The sequence below is a fragment of the Ovis canadensis genome, chromosome 17 (assembly GCF_042477335.2).
Source record: "Ovis canadensis isolate MfBH-ARS-UI-01 breed Bighorn chromosome 17, ARS-UI_OviCan_v2, whole genome shotgun sequence".
In the NCBI taxonomy this organism is placed as follows: Eukaryota; Metazoa; Chordata; class Mammalia; order Artiodactyla; family Bovidae; genus Ovis; species Ovis canadensis.
The window spans coordinates 39,995,308-40,015,146 of record NC_091261.1 but is presented as its reverse complement, the minus strand read 5'-3'; the positions used below and the strand labels follow the sequence as shown (position 1 = coordinate 40,015,146).

The window sequence follows — 19,839 nt, the reverse complement described above, 5'->3', positions numbered from 1 at the left end:
AAAGGTCAGTTTGAAGACTGGTGTGGTGTTCTCAACTGTGCCTGATCATAAGCATTAACCAAGGGACTCCTTACAGTCCGAGACTCACTTTTTCCATTCTGGCTCACTGGGTGGCAGGTTTGGACTGCGGACCAAGAATTTGAATTTTAAGCACCTCAAGTGGTTCTAATAACCAGGCAGGTTGGGGAAATAGTGGTTAAGGGAGGAGGGGAGGGAGAAACAGCAGCAACACCAGTCACCACAGCTCCCATCCCCATACTCGATGACTGCCCATCAAACTACTTGAGAATGAGACCACTCAACTGAAATTGAGGAATTATCCGTAGAACACTGTTTATTTCAAGTCCAAAACACATAATTAATCATTTTTCTTAACAGACTGTATAATTTTTACTGCATGAATATTTAGGGTTTCTCTATTCACAACTGTAAATTTACTTAACTTTAGGCTGAAATGATTCATTATATATATATATATTTCTCCATATCAATTTACTCCAGAGGACACATACTTTTAACAAATCTGTTTAGAAAATATTTTACATAAAAACACACAAAGCATTACAACTCTTCAGTTGTTGCAACCAGCCTTCAGCAAAGATTTGGCTGAAACTCATCATTTTCTACAAAACATTCCAAGACTGAGTACAATAGAATGTAGTATTTTACATACTTTAGCTTATTATTGCAATTAAAACTTCCTCTTTCTTTGATGGCTTCTGCATATATTATACTCATACAGCAGGAGAATTCTTTTCTCTAACTGGTGACTTATTAAATAAAATGGTCTTTTTGGGTATAACTTGTCTCCAATTAAGAACCTAAACAGTCATGATATGAAGAAATCAAATGATAGACATATATAGGGCTTTTTAGTAAGAGCATTTTCAAACAACAGAATTTAAAACCTATCAGTATAATATCCTTTATTGTTTTGTGTTCAGTAACTACCACCTGAAGTGCTATTACTTCTAGTATAATCAGTTGGCATCAAAATATAAAGTAAAAATATGTACATTTTAATATATCATTTCTTACCTGAATAATCTCAGATCTCTTGAGAATGTTCCACAAAGTGGAATTTCTTCCTAAAGTTACAGTGAATGTGGTACAATGTGTACAACTTGGTTAACCAGTGCCTGCCTTTCATTCCAATATTTTTCCTTATCTTGAATCAAATACACAATCTTGACTACCATATTATAATGCACTGGTTTACAGTTTGTATATAAAGTCCAACTCAAGCTTATTTTGGTTTATTGTACATGCTTTATTAAAAGGGTACGGGTATTTACAGTATCAGCAGAGTCCCTTCCAAGGCGCTCTCACACACACTCAAGACACACCCACACGACATCCATACTACAGCCCCATGCACCCACACCAATGAGATGTGAGAGTCAAGACTCTTAAAATTAGGCAGCTGTTAGGGGACAGAGTTGTTGATTTTTCAATTTTTTTTTTGAAAAGAGAAAAGCATGGGGGAATACATTTGGCCATTATAATGCTAATGAAGTTTGTGTATATTAACATATATATGGCAGTAACACTGAATATTCCTTTTACATTCTATATACACAGAATGACATCAAGGTTTCGCAGTCAACAGAATATTCCAACTTCAGTCTCAATGCTGCTTGTAGTGACTTCAGAATTCACATAGGGGCTTTCCCTAAAAATAATTCAAGTCTATGTAAGTGAAATAAGGCACAATTAATATTGATTTGATCTAGGGGAAGGAAAGGGATAAAAACTAGTTTCAAATGATCTTGCTGTTGGGGAATTAGCTTTGACTTAAATCCACCTGAAATCCATTCTTCTAATTTCCAAAGATTTCTTAGAAATAAAGGTTTTCTTCTTTTCCCTGACAAAACCCAAAAAGAAAAGCTTGGGATTCACATTTACCATTTTAATGTTTCAGTAGCCTTAACTACTTAAAACTGATGTACACCCTAACCTCTCCTGCCCAGGTCTCCTCTCTTCCTCACTGCTAAAACAAAAACACAGCACAAGAAATAGGAATTCCTTGCTGTGTTTTTTTTTTAAGAGATTTCAAAAAAATCTCTTATACACTCAAGTAGCAAATACATATCAGGTTGTCTTTGATTAAAAAAAAAGAAAAAAAGGAGAAAGTAATCTTGTCACTCTCTTGCTCTTTAAAAATATCCCTGTCTCCTTCCTTTCAGGATGAAGCCCCACCAGACATTACAAATAACTGCAACAAATGAGTCTGGCAGCACACATAATGTCTAGTATTCAAATCTTCATAGTGAGACTCATGTAGCTTGTACAATCTGTTGAATGTTTTTTGCAGCAGGTGAACCAAACCCAAAGATGCTGGACATTCTGTGAAAGGGAGTAAGAATTGCAGTTCTGAAGGCCCCTGACTTTGGTTGTTTACAAAGTTCAATCCTGTTTATTGTGATCCTTGGTATCTTCTTCATCTGTATATTCTGACGGTTCTTCCCCTGGTTTTAGGAGTCTGCCTACATAATCATATTTTTCTGAAAGATATATCAAAAGAAAATCAGTAGCAATCAAATTTGTTTCAAAATTCCATTATACAGCAGGGAAGGTGTATGCTTCTTTCAGTTATAGAGAATAAGGTAAGTTTTCCCTATCATTTACCTTGTCCCATCTTTTTATACTCATGTAAGGCTTGAACATAAGAAAACAGGATCAGGGAACTTATAAAGCTTCGGATTTGTGCTTTGGAGGAAAGTGTTTCATACAACCAGTTCTTAATCAAGGACACTGCCTCAGAATCACTTGAAGATATTTTAAAAATATATGTTGAGTCCAGGACCCAGGCCAGGCTCTTGGAATACGTCTGATGACTGGTTTACCTCTAATGTGCACTGAGTCTCAGAGCAGATCTTTAAATTTAATAACCCAAAGTAACTGTAATTATTGTAATTAAATAAATAAGGTGGCAAACACAGGGCATTTCCAACAGTGAGATCTTAAAAAAGTTAATGGTGACTTTCCTGGGGCTGAAGTAGGGAGAAGAATATGAGGTGGAAAGTCACATGGAAAGTAAATCCAACCTGGACATATTCTTGGGGAGAAAATGTGACACACGTACTAGTCCCTAAGAAAACAAACCAAACGAACAGACGAAAATTCACTTGTTACTTATTAGCTTGCGTTCTTTGAGGTCCCGATATGTGACTCTCAGTATATTATTTTTCTTTCTCCTATTAAACTCTCTTAGATGTGACATGTTTTTGTTTGTGACTTGTTTTTATGTTACCATGTGTTTAAGTTAGAACACTGTTATGCCCATTGTTATGTTCATGGTAATATTTAGTCATTTCTTGGTCAGGATTCTGAACTGAGTTTAAGTGAATTAACTGACAAATCAAGAGGATGAAATAGGAGGACTGCTTGGTTCAGCAGAACCAGTACAAGTGCCAAGAAGCCAGAAGAGATATTTCAAGGGATCCATAAGTCACATAAGTAGCAGTCCAGAGTGTTCACTGAGGCAGTAAAAACTGATGTCACAAGCATATAATGAATGAGAATGACATTTTTCCTTTATGGTTTGAAGGTAAGATAAATTAAATCATTTAAAAATAAACTAAAATTCAGTATCAGTAATCAACTCAGTTTTAAATATGAACCTATGTTGAAAAAACTCTTATCTTAATGAACAAACCTAAAGGTGTCACAAGTTTTATAAATTTTAGTTTGTAACAAGTGATTTTTTAAATATGGATTTTATTAACAATAAGCACATGTAACAGTCATTTTGATAGTTAGCTATGCTTATCATCAAATAATGATGGCAACGAAAACAGATAGCATCCTAAGACTCTTAAGGAGTAATGGAATGGTATGTACTTTCTTTGGCCATAAATTTAGTATTTGTAAAGAACCCAACAAAATGAAGGTACCTTTAAACTGCATTTCCCATTCTCGAACACTCTCCATTTGTACAGCATTCAAATCTGAGAGATCATCATATTCATCTTTAAGTGCATCTTTATCTAGGCAAAATGTTGCCAGTCCTCTGGAGGCATCCCTACCAGCAAATATTCCATACGGACCCGCTGGGGAAAAAAAAGAAATTATTTAGATTATCTAAAAATATTTTAGAATGTCTCAAAGGAAAATGTCAAATAAAAGAAACTTCATGTCTCTTATCTGGTACTCAGCCTTAATTTCAAAACATGCCCAGACACTAAACAGGATAATGAGAAGAAATTTCTTAGAAATCCACCTTTTTACCAAAGTAAAGTTTTTCACTGAAAATTTAGATTTCAACTACTTTAGATATTAAAAAAAAAAAAACTATTTAAACTTGAAGACTGTGAGGTATTAGAGAAAAGAGGAAACCTAGAAGAGTTAGGTTTGGAAGCCAGTTTTCTTGAGGGGAAACAATGCCTTATTGATTACTGTTAATTAGTTGTGGCATCTAAAAAGAATCAACAGAACACTGGCTGGATATATATATGGCTATAAGGACACAAAATAATTAGTGTAAAGAATCAGGAACCACCTTGTCTAGGGAGGAATGGCTACCAGAAGCAAGTCATTCCCAAAGTGTGTCCTTGAGAGCAGCAACTCTCTTGCACATCTCTGTATCTTCAATGCTTACCACAGTGCCTGACAGAAAGCAGGAACAAAATAAACACAGACTAACAGACAAAACTCCACACAACCGAACTTTCTGTATCAAGAATTTGCTTACATAAATCATAGGTCATTAATGAAATAGCACATAGCTATAAGAAACAATGAGGTAACTCTGTATGTACAGATGCACAAAGTCTATGATATAGTGACTGAAAAAAGCAATTAGATTACACAGTATGATTCATTTAGTTAGTTTTATTTTTATTCTTTTTTGGCTCCACTCTATGGCATGTGGGAACTTAAGTTCCTGGACCAGAGATCCAGCCCCCTGCAGGGGGTTAAGCCATGCCCCCTGCAGCCTGGTCTTAACCACTGGGCCACCAGAGAAGTCCGTAGTATGCATGACCTCCTTTGAACTAAAAGAGATGCACGTACATGCACATTTAACCCGTATTTGTATATGCACAAAAAAAGCACCAGGAAGAATACAAACCAAGTACTTAACAGTAGTAATGTTTCTGGGGAATGGAGAGGAAAGTTTTACTTCATTTAATTGGCTAAGCCTGGCTACTTATTTATTTTTAGCCATGCCACACAGCTTGTGGGATCCTAGGTTCCCTGAACAGGGATTGAACCTGGGCCCTCAGCAGTTAAGAGTCCTAGCCACTGGACTGCCAGAGGATTCCCAAGTCTGGCTACTTAAAAAACAATATTTATAATATAAATCTTTTAAGAGTTAATTTTTTATTCATCTTAGTTTGTAGAACAGACCATGTAGATTTCCCTGTTTAAAACGTTTTAAGAAGTAGAAACTGAAGAGGAACTAAAAAGCCTCTTGATGAAAGTGAAAGAGAGTGAAAAACTTGGCTTAAAGCTCAACATTCAGAAAACTAAGATTATGGCATGTGGTCCCGTCACTTCATGGGAAATAGATGGGGAACAGTGGAAACAGTGTCAGACTTTATTTTTTTGGGCCCCCAAATCACTGCAGATGGTGATCGCAGCCATGAAATTAAAAGACACTTACTCCTTGGATAGCATATTCAAAAGCACATATTACTTTGCCAAAAAAGGTCCGTCTAGTCAAGGCTACGGTTTTTCCAGTGGTCATGTATGGATGTGAGAGTTGGACTGTGAAGAAAGCTAGGCACTGAAGAACTGATGCTTTTGAACTGTGGTGTTGGAGAAGACTCTTGAGAGTCCCTTGGACTCCAAGGAGATCCAACCAGTCCATTCTAAAGGAGATCAATCCTGGGTGTTCTTTGGAAGGACTGATGCTAAAGGTGAAACTCCAGTACTTTGGCCACCTCGTGCGAAGAGTTGATTCATTGGAAAAGACTCTGACGCTGGGAGGGATTGGGGGCAGGAGGAGAAGGGGACGACAGAGGATAAGATGGCTGGATGGCATCACCGACTCAATGGACGTGAGTTTGAGTGAACTCCAGGAGTTGGTGATGGATGGGGGGCCTGGTGTGCTGCAATTCATGGGGTCGCAAAGAGTCGGACACGACTGAGTGATTTTATATATAAAAATTTCTTTCCTGAGTCTGAAAAGTTATCAATACATGACAAAAGAAATGTAGAGAAAACAGTTTAAAGACCAAATTTACTTGCTTAACTATTATGAGCCACAGAGTGGTCAGTGAAAAAACTTACTGTCCATTTAACAGAGTAAAGTATTTTCTAATGAGAAGTATATAGTACAAAAAAAAATTCCCTGATTTTTAAATGAGTAAAATAATGATTATAGAAGGTTATGTGTCAGAAAAGCATCTATACCTTTAAGAAGAAAATTCAAAAATTTCTAAACATTTATGAACCTTAGTTTGAACTACAGTGAGCACTGCACTATAAAGCTTACTGGGTTACTTAGGAAAACTAATGAGTTTTAGGAATGAGTTAGGAAAATTCATTCTCTTAAAGTTTCTTGTATGGAACAAAAAAGGAGCCTTAGCAATAAATTTAAGGACCATTATTAAGCAATAATATATTAACAGAAAAATAAAGGTAATACTTCCAATAAAGTTTTTTATCCTGCTTTCCCATTCTTAAGTACTTTCCATATTGCTCCTTAATATTAGCTGAATATCATAATTCTCATTTAATCGTTATGTATTTTCTCACTGAATGGATATACCTATTAATTAACATAAACCCCTGACCCAGGGATCGAACCCAGGTCTCCTGCATTGCAGGCAGAAGCTTTACCATCTGAGCCACCAGGGAAGCCCATTAATATAAACTTAGGCTACCACTGTCTATTTCTAAATTTGTCTTCTATATAAGAAAATGGGACACTACTTACAACTGGTCAATATTGGTAACTTTCAAACATTGTCCATCATCTCAACTGACATTCAAAAAGGTATTTAAATGTTTAAGATAAAGAAATTTAATACTATTTATGTTTTTCCAGTAGTCATGTATGGATGATAGTCACAAGAGTTGGACTGTGAAGAAAGCTGAGCGCCATCAAAAGAACTGATGCTTTTGAACTGTGGTGTTGGAGAAGACTCTTGAGTCCCTTGGGCTGCAAGGAGATCCAACCAGTCCATCCTGAAAGAGATCAGCCCTGGGATTTCTTTGGAAGGAATGATGCTAAAGCTGAAACTCCAGTACTTTGGCCACCTCATGAGAAGAGTTGACTCACTAGAAAAGACTCTGATGCTGGGAGGGATTGGGGGCAGGAGAAGGGGACGACAGAGGATGAGATGGCTGGATGGCATCACCGACTAGATGGATGTGAGTCTGAGTGAACTCTGGGAGCTGGTGATGGACAGGGAAGGCTGGCATGCTGCAGTCCATGGGGTCACGAAGAGTCGGACATGACTGAGTGACTGAACTGAACTGAACAGAGTAAATAGTAGTAAATTTCTATTTGCAAAGTAAAATCTGAAGTTCTTTAATTGAAGTTAATTGATTTGGAGAAACATTAACTTTTTTAAAAAAATTTAAGTATGGTTAATTTATAATGCTGTGTTAGTTTCAAGTGTACAGCAAAGTAATTTTTTTTTAAATGTGATTTTTAAAAAGTATATATAGATTCTTTTTCGTTACAGGTTATTACAGATGTTGAGTCTAGTTCCTTGTGCTATACTAGGTCCTTGTTTACCTGTTTTTTATATTGTGCTTGTGCTTAGTCGCTCAGTTGTGTCTCTTTGTGACCCCATGGACTATACCCTGCCAGGCGCCTCTGTCCATGGGATTCTCCAGGCAAGAATACTGGAGTGGGTTGCCATTTCCTTCTCTAGGGGATCTTCCCAACCCAGGGATTGAACCCAGGTATCCTGTATTGCAGGCAGTGAGCTACCAGGGAAGCTTTTATATAGTAGTGTATATACATTAAGCCCAAACTCGTAATTTATTTTCCCCTCATCCCCTTTGGTAACCATAAAAATTTTTTTTCTATGTATTTGTTTTATTAGTAAGTCATTTGCATCATTTTTAAAGATTTCACATGTAAGTGATATCATATAATATTTCTGACTTACTTCATTTAGGATAATCTCCAGGTCCAATCATGTTGCTGCAAATGACATTATTTCTTTTTTTTAAAAAATGAGAAACGTTAACGTTTGCTTTTCTTGACCAAGCCATGTGGCTTGCAAGACCCCAACCAGAGACTGAATCCAGCGCCAGCAGTGAAAGCACTGAGTCTTAACCACTGGACTGCCAGGGAATTTCTAACATTAACTTTTAAAACTAAGCAAGTTAAAAAAAACAAAAAACAAAAAACCAACACTAAAATTAAGCGAGAACAGTCCTGAGGGAAAGAAAAGTGGTCCACCTTAAAGCAGTTTAATGACCAAAAAAATCTTAATGCTGATTGGACCAATGCTTACAAACTTATAACAGTGATGAGTCAAACATAAAAGAAAAAATAAAACTGATTCAGGCTATAAAAAACTACAAGAAGAAAATGAGAATTTCAACTTTTTCAAGAATTTCCTTGCAATCTCACTTCCTTCTCATAGTATCGTGAAGTAGAAGGGATAGTTTTGCCCTCCCTTCTTGGCAGATGAAAAGATGCAAAGGTATTCAATGACTTGCCTAAAATTACTAACAGAATCAACCACTTTTCCAACTACACCGAACACAGTACATCTTGAGAAAACACAGAGGACCCACAAACCCAAAGGTGAAATGACAACCCTGAAAACTGGAGCATTTCACTGATCACAAAATTTCAGGGGAATGGCTATTTTAAAATACCTCTTAAAATGGAAGAACATTAACCAAAAAAAGCCGTAGAAATCAACAGCTTTTCTTAGCATTATGTTATATAATATTTACCTGCCTGCTCTACAAAATTCAATCTACTTGAGGATACTTCATCAACCTTAAACACATCCAAATGGTAAAAAGGAGAGACGAAAAGATGATCACTATAAGAACAGCAGTCATAAGAACCTCCATCTTTGAGTATATGGATAACATACCAGTAAAATTTCCTGCCAACTTCCCTAAGAGGGAATGCTGTTTTTTGGTTTGACTAACTTAAGAGTGGACTAGAGGCAACAGTTAATAATGCAAGCCTAATCCTAGACAAAATGATGTTCTGTTAACTATTGAAAAGAATGACCTCTCCACATATTTCAAATTTCCTACAGGAAGCATTTAACTTTTGAAAAGGTCTTCTTGAAAATAGTTTTCTTTTTCCTGTAAGATCATAAAGAATGTCATATTAAGACTAAGAACTAGAGTTGGAAAAGGATGACCTGCTGAGAAAGGAGGATTTGAAGTCCAGTTAAAGTATATTCCTCTGTTCAGTAATACCTCCCCTTTCCATTACCCCCTTATATAACTGACCTAAATGTTATGATTCTAATATTTTGGTGACTACTCTTGGCTATCCCTAATACTATAACAACAGAGAACTACCTAAGGAAAGCATATTTTAAATGCTCTTAGGCCTTTTGGTATGGTATAATTTATAAAAAAAAAATTAAAAGGCTAGCTTATATAAACCAATCAGATTGTTTTAACTATTAAGGTTCATTTCAACAATAATAAAAGAATTAAACTCTTGCCTTCTAAAAAACTAAAATATAATGCTGATATAAAACTAGATTTACTATTTCAAGAATATTCTTGCTACAAAAAATGAACCCAATTATTTAGCCAAGACAGATTCTTTTAAATGTATTTATAAAACAAATATTCTAAGACATCATTTTACAGATAAATCCTACTTCTATGATACTGTTAAATATACCAAAGACATTATACTAGTTAGAATCCAGATTTCATTAATAGTTTTAAGAGTTAACATAACTTATGATAAAAATTTTTATGAAGTTCAAAAATCAATAAATCTATCAATTATTATATCCTGAAACTGCTTACTATCATACAATCAAATATAATGGAGTGACAGTTTTGAAAAGGGAAAGCATATGGTTATTGTAAAACACTAATGAGCAAAAAACTCCAGGAGAAAGTAAACATCTAAAATACCTAAGAGATAATTTTCTACTAGGGTGAGTATGTATCTATGAATATATTAGTATTTATGAAGAGAAGAAAATTCCAGAAGGAATATTTATTTTCATGGTATAAAAACCACAGTGCTCAGAGACAAACTTTAATTCATTGAAAGTTAAACAGCCTAGTTTTCTGGTGTGTTTTGACAATAGTCTTCTGTGATTATTAAAGCAAGTTAAAAACAAAAAATCTAATAATACTTGGTATAGGGCTTCCCAGGTGGCTCAGTGGTGAAGTATCCACCTGCCAATGTAGAAGATGCAGGTTCGATCCCTGGGTCAGAAAGATCCTTGGAGAAGGGAATGGCAACCCACTCCAATATTCTTGCCTGGAAAATCCCATGGACAGAAGAGCTGGAAGGCTACATTCCATGGGGTCGCAAAGCATCAGACACAACTGAGCACATGTGCACACTGAGTAATTTATTCCAAATATGGTTATAATGGACCTAGGAACAAATCAAACCATATATGAAAGTGATTAAATGAAATCCAACTAATACATCTTTTTTATACTTGGTTTGAGCAACTCCCAGGACTTTTAGAGGGAAGGCAGCATGGTAAAACTGGAAGAATACCTCTTCCAAGCCAAGATACTTGGGTTCAAGGCCACACTCTACATTTGAGGCAAATTTTATATGCCTAAAATTGTGGAGGTCAAACTAGATAATCTCCTAACTACAAGTATTAGGGAAGAAAAAGTATTCTATAAATGGTGTTGCAACAACTGAATAGCCCACTGTAAGAAAACAAAAACAAAAGTTGATGCTTACTTTACATCTTAAATAAATTCCGAATGTAACTAACCAAAATTCACTGAGAAAAAGAGAAACGTAAATTAAAATAATATTGAAATACTATTTTAACTTCTCAGATTGACAAAGACCAAAAAATTTTATATCACATTTTCTGCAAGAGAGTGAGAAATAGGCATTTTCATGTCATTGTAAATTGGTCCAACATCTCTGCAGGGCAATTTAGAAAAAAGTATCCAAATTAAAAAGGTCCATAACATAAGACTCAGTAGTTTTACTTCTAGGAATTTATTTAATAGATAATTATGATTTTAGTAACACACTGAAATGGTATGTACATGATACCATGCTTCCCAGGTGGCTCAGTAGATAAAGAATCTGCCTGCAATGCAGAAGGCTCTGGCAGACATGGGTTTGATCCCTGGGTAGGAAAGTTCCCCTTGAGGAGGAAATGGCAACCCACTCCAGTATTCTTTCCTGGAGAATCCCATGGACAGAGGAGCCTGGTGGGCTACAGTCTATAGGATCACAAAGAGTTGGACGTGACTAAAGTGACTGAGCATGCATGCATGTATGTAATAACAAGAGACTGGAAACAAATATTCATTAAAAGTGGACTATTAAATGATACACTCACAAGGAAGGCTCTCAATATATTAAAATATTGTTAAAGGTTTGCATTGTTAAAGTAAAAACCAAATTCATGGCATCAGGTCCCATCACTTCATGGCAAATAGATGGGGAAACAATGGAAATAGTGACAGACTACTTTTTGGGGCTCCAAAATCACCGCAGATGGCCACTGCAGCCATGAAATAAATAGATGTTTGCTCCTTGGAAGGAAAGTTATGACCAACCTAGACAGCATATTAAAAAGCAGAGACATTACTTTGTCAACAAAGGTCAGTCTAGTCAAGGCTATAGTTTTTTCCAGTAGTCATGTATGGATGTGAGAGCTGGATTATAGAGAAAGCTGAGCACCAAAGAACTGTGGTGTTGGAGAAGACTCTTGAGAGTCCCTTGGACTGCAAGGAGATCCAACCAGTCCATCCTAAAGGAGATCAGTCCTGGGTGTTCATTGAAGGACTGATGTTGAAGCTGAAACTCCAATATTTTGGCTAACTGATGCGAAGAGCTGACTCATTTGAAAAGACCCTGATGCTGGGAAAGACTGAAAGCAGGAGGAGAAGGGGACAACAGAGGATGAGATGGTTGGATGGCATCACTGACTTAATGGACATGAGTCTGAATAAACTCCTGGAGTTGGTGATGGACAGAAAGGCTTATGCTGCAGTCCATAGGGTCACAAAGAGTTGGGAAATGACTAAACTGGAACTGGATATGTACTATAATTCCTGAGTGAGGGCAGATAGAAACTGATTTTTTTTTTTTCTATCAGTGACAAAACTATAGGACATACCTCACTAAAATGAAAACTGAACTCTGAACAAAAGTATGAGATGCAAGAAATGACAGTGAATGAAGAAAATGGTAACTCTATTGGGTAAATTTAAATGAAAATTGGCTATTTAAAAAAAGTTTATTATTCAGTTTGAGGGTAGTGTTTGAAAAACTACAGTAAAACTCTAAGTCTAATAGAAATAACGTAGAAAATGGAGTGGGGAGGGATTAGAGTTTAAGCTTTCTAACCAAGGCCACAACATATGGCTGTGTACAACTCCAGGGGACACCATTCACATTTTTCTACATGATTGTCTTGTATATTTAATATTAAGAAATACTGTCAAATGGCAGTAAAGTGTTTTAAAGTGACAGTTCTAATTCGTACAAGAATGTTTGGTTAACATTCATATATTGTTCAGAGTAACAATGCCTATAGAAAAAATTAAAGGAAAAGACTCTTGTCACCAAAAGAATACAAATAGAATGCATCCAAATTAGCAGGGAGATATGAAACAGAAACAGACACCCAAATATAGAGAACAGACTTTTGGCTTCCAAGGGATGGGTGGAGTGGGGGTGGCAGAGATTGGGAGTTTGGGATGAGCAGATACAAATTAGTATCTAGAGAATGGATAAACAAAAGGTACTACTATATAGCACTGAGAACTATATTTGATACCCGTGAGAAACCACAAAGGAAAAGAATATGAAAAAGAATGTATGTATGTATGTAACTGAAACACTTTGCTGTACAGTAGAAATTAACACAACTGTAAATCAACTATACTAAAATGAAATAACAAAAATCTGTAGGGGAGAAAAAGTGGAATAAAAAATCCATCTAAGAAAAAACGGTGGGAAAGAAGGCAAAGAAAAGTTGACAAGAGAAATTACTAAATAAGATAGTAGAAATAAATCTAAATATGTGAGTAGTGACAAAAAATATAAACTGATTAAGTTGTTAAAAGACAGTATTGGCATTAAATTTAGTTTTTAAAAATCCAGGTAATGTTGTTTATACAGAAAAAAATAAAAGATTGCTTAAAAGGATGGAAAAAGAACTGCTGAGGTAATACTTATCAAATGAAGCCTGAAGTCAAATCTGAAAATCAGCAAGGTGATAAGGATGTTTCTTCCTCTGATTAACACGGTATCAGTTCTAGATCTAGTGCTTCAGTTCAGTTCAGTCGCTCAGCCGTGTTCAACTCTTTGCGACCCCATGAATTGCAGCACACCAGGCCTCCCTCGGAGAAGGCAATGGCACCCCACTCCAGTACTCTTGCCTGCAGAATCCCACGGATGGAGGAGCCTGGTGGGCTGCAGTCCATAGGGTCGCTAAGAGTCGGACAGGACTGAGCGACTTCACTTTCACTTTTCACTTTCATGCACTGAAGGCAATGGCAACCCACTCCAGTATTCTTGCCTGGAGAATCCCAGGGACGGGGGAGCCTGGGGGGCAGCCGTCTATGGGGTCGCATGGGGTCGCACAGAGTCGGACATGACTAAAGTGACTTAGCAGCAGCAGGCCTCCCTGTCCATCACCAACTCCCAGAGTTCACCCAAACTCATGTCCATCGAGTCGGTGATGCCATCCAGCCATCTCATCCTCTGTTGTCCCCTTCTCCTCCTGCCTCCAGTCCCTCCCAGCATCAGAGTCAGCTCTCCGCATGAGGTGGCCAAAGTATTGGAGTTTCAGCTTTAGCATCATTCCTTCCAAAGAACACCCAAGACTGATCTCCTTTAGAATGGAATAGTTGGATCTCCTTGGAGTCCAAGGGACTCTCAAGAGTCTTCTCCAACACCACAGTTCAAAAGCATCAATTCTTCGGCACTCAGCTTTCTTCACAGTCCAACTTTCACACTCATACATGACCACTGGAAAAACCATAGCCTTGACTAGATGGACCTTTGTGAGATAGTTTCAAAACAACGATACACCCAATCTTTGTAAGGCTGGTTCCTTCAGGTTTTTGTTTAAGTTATCAATCTCCACTTTCTTGACAAACCAACATAAATAAGTACTTCTCTTTACCATCTAATGCTAATAAATAAAGTCCTTTATTATAATCATGTATTGAATGATTGTTTATTATCTGTCTTTCTTTAACAGAACATAAACTCCATGAGAGCTGGGAAGTACAAGTTTTGCAGACCCAGAGAATTACTCAAAACATTTATCTAGGCAACAGTGTGATGAAATCCAGGTAACTCCTTCTGAGAACTGATCTTGAGACAAAATGCTGGCTCTTGTACAGTAGTTATTTAGTGATGTATCTCACAAGTATGTATGTGGGGGATGAGTGACCTTTGCCACATGGTTGAAAGAACTATGAAAAGAACTTAAAAAGGGCTACCTCCAGATGTTAATCTATTCCTTTTCTTCAACCTGAACAACATCTTCTGGTCTCATACATGCTTTAAGCTATCCTTTTATACTCTGTGTTAGTATTTAATACAATTCCCTCTTTGATTAAAAACAATCGAATGATGCTGAACTCAGAGAAGCCAACCAACTAGGTACTGTAGAAATTACTAGTAAAGGGAGTTCCCTGCCAAGCCAGTGGTTACGACTTTGAACTTCCAATACAGGGGGTGGGTCTGATTCCTGGTTGGGGAACTAAGATCCTATAAACCACATGGCACAGCCAAATAAAAAGAAAAGAAAAGAAATTAGTATAAATTTGAGCAGAGTATCAAAATTCATCAGAAAACTTAGCTGGTTCTGTTACCTGATTGTTAGGTAATGAATGTGCATGGGCATTAGACCTAACACAGACCCAGTTGGCTTCAAAACAAAAGACTAGGATGAAAGTTGGGTAGTGTCAATAGGACATTCGTGAAAGAATGTTTGTCTATATGTTGCAACTCTTGCTTCAGCTGCAATTTTGCAAACTACAAATAAAATTAACATGTGAATATGAAGTTAAAAAAGGAGGAAGAACACATAAAAGGTGTATGAACTCCCTTTCCCCATCTCCTAAACATTAGGCATCTCATGGGGGTACTTCTTACAAACTTCTTTTTCTTTCCAGTGGAATTTAAATGGTATGTTGGAGAAATTACAGCTTTGTTATGTCAAAGAATACTCTACATGGAATAAGGGGGAAGCTATGTATCTTAATACCAGAAATGTGAATAAACTATTATAAACTATAACTATAATTTCTTGCCATTCTAAAGAATAAAAAAAACAGTTTTGCTAGAATCCCACTGCAGAAATATTACACCAAATTATTAATAATTAATAATATTTAAAATGATAGATGAGTATTCCTCATCTATTATGATGCTGGAAACATGAAATTATATTATGCTGTGATATAGTAGGAAGCATAGCCTGTGAAGCCAGTTAGAGTGCGTTTGATTTCTACCTTGGCCATTTACTAGATATGTGATTTTGGGCAAAATCTCTGAGTTTCAGTTTCCACATTCGTAAAATGGGAACATTACCTATCTCCTAGAGCTGTCTGGAAATTAAATGATAATAAGCCCCAAATGAGAGTTTTCTCCTCCTTCTACCTTAACTTCTAGAATCAATGCTATTGAACAGAACTTGATGGGAAGATGGAAATGCTCTATAAAGTGCACTGTTTGGGCACTTGAAATATGGGTAATACAGAGAAACTCAATTCATGTGGCTTGTGGCTACCATACTGAACAGCACAACATGAAGCCATGAAAGTACGTTTCTCTGAGGCTTTAAATCCTTATGGGAACCAGGAGAGGGTATAAAAATAACAACAGATTCTCTATTTATCTCAGAATGCAGTTTATCTGAAATAGAGTAGACAGGCTTTGTGGTCAAATATATCTGGATTTGAATACCATGTCTGTGTGATCCAAGCCAATTTACCCCAAATTCCTAAACCCCAAGCTCTCCCTCTTAAGGACAGGAATGTTCACTAACCTCACTGAAGCACTGAGGAGATGGAGATGACAAATTAATAGATTTGAAGTAGTAGCTGCTTAACAAGTCTGCTTCCTTTCTCCTCCCATATTCTTTGCTTCTTACATGATCCACTTTCCTCACACACTGGCCAAGTGCCTGAACTGTTACTGAACTTAATATTGACAAAGGTAGCTAATGCCAACTGTTTCCCAATGTGTTTACTCCACTAAATTAAACTGCCAACATCTACGTTTTTTAGAACTCAAACTTTAAAAATTATGACTAAAAATAAAAATAACTTCAACGCAGAAAAAGCCTCACAAGTAATCTTTTAACTCTAAAACCATTATTGAGAACTGGGAGTAGATATTGGCTAGACTCCCTAAACTCATTCTTTCAAGCTACGAAGTCTCATATAAGGATTTTTACTTCTGAATTACTCTGCTACAAAATCCCTTAATTGATTTGAGGATGAAAAAAATTAAAATAAAAACTGAATTTGTTTTATAGCCCCAAATTTTGCTTCAAGACTTCTGGGAAATGTTAGATCTCCTCTTAATGTGAAATACATTCCAAATCCATAAAGCTGATCTGGCTAACTTTAAGGTTCCTTTCAATAAAAAAATATTCCAAATATCTGTTTAGGTTGTTCAAAACTACTTAGAATTAAATAATGGGGTATCACTCTGCCTGTTCATCAGGAAGGACCTGGATGGAAATCAGTGAAAGCTAACCTAAAACCGAGCACTGGCTCAAGCCACACAAAGGCTATCTATATTATAACTATGACTCTCATCTTAATTTAAAAATTTCTGTTGCAGAACATTTGCCACTGGGTGCTGCCAAACTGTGTCCATGGCTGTCTCTCTTTGCTATTTTCAGATAGTGGCAAGGCATTAATGTGTGAGGACTGATAGGCTTCTTTGCACTAAACACTTGGTTGCTTCACTGTCCGTTTAGATAGGGGCTACAGAAGCAAGAGTTTTTAGTCTGGGTAAGTTCTGTATTAAAAACTTAAACCTGTACATAATTTCTAATCACTGAATACATAATACTGTATAAATTCGCGATTTAAAAAATTAACTAATTTGGTCTGTTCCTTTAAATATTGTCCTTTGGCCCCATTGTCTTACCCATATTTGCTTAAGTAAACAAAAATGTACTAACTGTTTCAGCTGATATGAGTGGGTAGACATCAGGTTTTCTTTTTATACAAGCAGCAAGTACTTTATAAGCTATCTGTGACTTGGTTGAATTGAATGTAAATATATACACAAAATACAAGTAACTAAGAAATATAGTTCAACGTGTTTGTTGTTACTGGGTGTAGAATCTCCCATTTCTCTTCTCTAATCCAATTAACAAACAACAAACCAAAACACTTCTAAAATATCTTCCATCCACTAAGCACATAAATCATAGGTGTATAGTTGCAGGTGTCAATAAACAACATGGACTAACATATTAGAGGAAACCAACTTGTTTTTAGATTTGCCAACCCCTTGACTTTAAGACTTGGATGTCCTCTTTCAAATAACAGGTCACTATAGGTCTCTAATTTTATTTACTTTGACTGTAGTAACTCCTTAAAAGCTCAGAATAACTACACAACCAGCATGTACAATGTTGCTCAATTTTATGGTAGGCCAACAGGTTTCATGAGTCTGAACTGAAACGTTTGCTATAACTACACTGTTAAAGGGTTTCTAAACCAACCACCTTAAATACACAGTTCTCTGAAAGCAAAGCTTTAGAAACATTTAACTTGCAGAACTGGTGCATGGTAATATGAATTTATAGCTGTTTATAAAGTTCTTTCTCCTCAGTGAAAACAAAGTAAGTGATAATCAACGTGTATTTGAATACTTGCCTTCCTGCTACAAAAAAAAAGAAAAACTGGACAAGAACGCCTGCTGGGTATATGAGTTCCACCTCCAAAACTCAGGGCGAATAACCTTGCCAGTATTTATTAGGATCTGCATTCTGATCAGCTTCATCCCTCATATACTGTTAATCTTGGAAAGCATTTTTGTATCAAAACCGGTTTTTAAAAAAATGTCAAGGTTCTGCATATGGGACCGGATTTAATAGATTCTTAAAGGCTGGGACTTGGAACTACGTGTACTTAAACGTGGCCTTATGGGAACTAGTGGATAAGCGCTCGCGCGCACACACAGACACACAAGTAAAGAAAGTTATGAATTACAGGGTCTAAAACTTTAGGTCCCTACTTCAGAAATCTTCCTTCTTTCCCCGCAACGATTCCAGAAATCAGAAAGCTCAGTAAAGGCTGAGGGCCAGCGTGACTGGCGACAACTAGAAGGATTTTGAAAAATTCAGCCCAAGAAAAGGCTGAGAGGAGAAATGGGATAGGAAAAAGATGAAAACTCAGTGTCGCTCGGGCGACACTGGGATCCGAATTCGAAGGGTAAACACCGGTGGGGCCCGCGGCTGGGGCGTGTGGGGGGCAGGCCGTCTCAGGTGCGGCAGATACGGCTCGGGGGTCCAGGTGTCGAGAAGGCTGGCAAACTAACCCGGTGCCCATGGGCCTCCCCATCAGAAGGGGGTCGAGCTTGAGCTGCAGGGGGTCCTCACCCTCCCCTTCCAACTCCTCCTCACCCGGGCCGTAGAACTTGCTGCCTTTGGTCACGTCGAAGACTTTCCCATTGACCGCAAGCAGGATGCGCGGGTTGCGAGACCCGTCGTACTGGCGCAGCTGCTCCAAGCTGAAGTCCCGCTTCTTCATACGAGGCAAAGAGGCAGCGGGGCTCTCTTCGCCCGCTCCGGCCCCGGCGCCCAAACCCCGCCGCCCCCAGCGCACCCACAGCCGGTAGGCCCCCAGCAACACCAGCGCCACCAGCGCCACGTTCAGCAGCATCTCCCCGCCCCCCGTCAGAAGCGCCAACGCCGTTGCCGACCAGCCGCCCCCTTCTGCTGCTGCTCCCGCGCCGCCTGGGCTCTCGCTACTACCGTCGCTGCTGCTCTCGCTGCCACTCCCCAGGGTGCCTAAATTCACGTCCCCATCACCCGCCGCCATCACTGCCCGCCAGCGCCTTCCTCCTCCTCCCCGCCCCCTGCCCTCCCCAACCCCACAGCCGGCCCCGCCCATATGGGGGGTTCCTAGCCAATAACGTGAGGGTAGGGGGCGGGGTCAGGCCGGCTCCCGATTGGGTGTTTACGCGGTAACGCTGTCTTGGATCTCTCCCTCTCCCTTCCTTTTGCTGGCCGCGCTCGCGTGCGACGCCCCGCCCACCTCGCCCCACACTTCCCTGCTCTCGCGTGTCTCCTCCTCTAGTTGAAGTACAAGAGGGGGGCGGGTCTGAAGAGAAGATACTGCGCCGGCCGCGCGCGCGCGAGCGGGCGGGGCGAGGCTACGGCGCGTGCGCGGGTTCCGGGGCGCCACGCGCTCTCCTTTCCTCTGCAAACCCGTTGGGAGGCACGGCCTGGCCAGTGCTCTGTTTCTGCGCATGCGCCCACGAACCCCGCCCCTTCCCTGGTCTGGGTTTGCGTCCGCCAGCTCCCGCCTCTTCGCCTACGCTGCGCGTGAGAGTCTCACGTGCGCTGAGGCGGCTGCTGAGGCGGCCTCTCTCAGACATCTAGCCCGAGGTCGCGGGCTAATGGTTACTGAGAAGCTGCGACATAGATTTAACCGCTTCACGCCCCGAAAAGGGGTGTCTTTTCTCTCGTGGGCGCCGTAACGCCTGTCCAGAAGCCCGGAGCGTGGGCGCGC

At 38.6% G+C, this 19,839-nt stretch overlaps 1 protein-coding gene across 1 annotated transcript; it reads right to left on the bottom strand.

The window, feature by feature from the left end:
- Positions 1 to 308: 308 nt before the first annotated feature.
- PGRMC2 (progesterone receptor membrane component 2) lies at positions 309 to 19,590 on the bottom strand. Its single transcript, XM_069557434.1, has 3 exons — positions 18,729 to 19,590; positions 3,897 to 4,052; positions 309 to 2,504 (listed from the first exon to the last, which is right to left on the bottom strand). The coding sequence occupies exons 1-3, from the start codon at positions 19,216 to 19,218 to the stop codon at positions 2,407 to 2,409; spliced, it is 744 nt and encodes a 247-aa protein (XP_069413535.1). The 5' UTR covers positions 19,219 to 19,590; the 3' UTR covers positions 309 to 2,406.
- Between the last annotated feature and the right edge of the window lie 249 nt (positions 19,591 to 19,839).

Excerpts from the sequence above, each read along its gene's own strand:
- PGRMC2 (XM_069557434.1), bottom strand. The coding sequence starts at position 19,218 with ATGGGCGGGGCCGGCTGTGGGGTTGGGGAGGGCAGGGGGCGGGGAGGA. Across the intron at positions 4,053-18,728 it reads CAGCAAGTTCTACGGCCCGG|CGGGTCCGTATGGAATATTT; the intron begins GTGAGGAGGAGT and ends TTTTTTCCCCAG. Across the intron at positions 2,505-3,896 it reads ATGGGAAATGCAGTTTAAAG|AAAAATATGATTATGTAGGC; the intron begins GTACCTTCATTT and ends TATATCTTTCAG.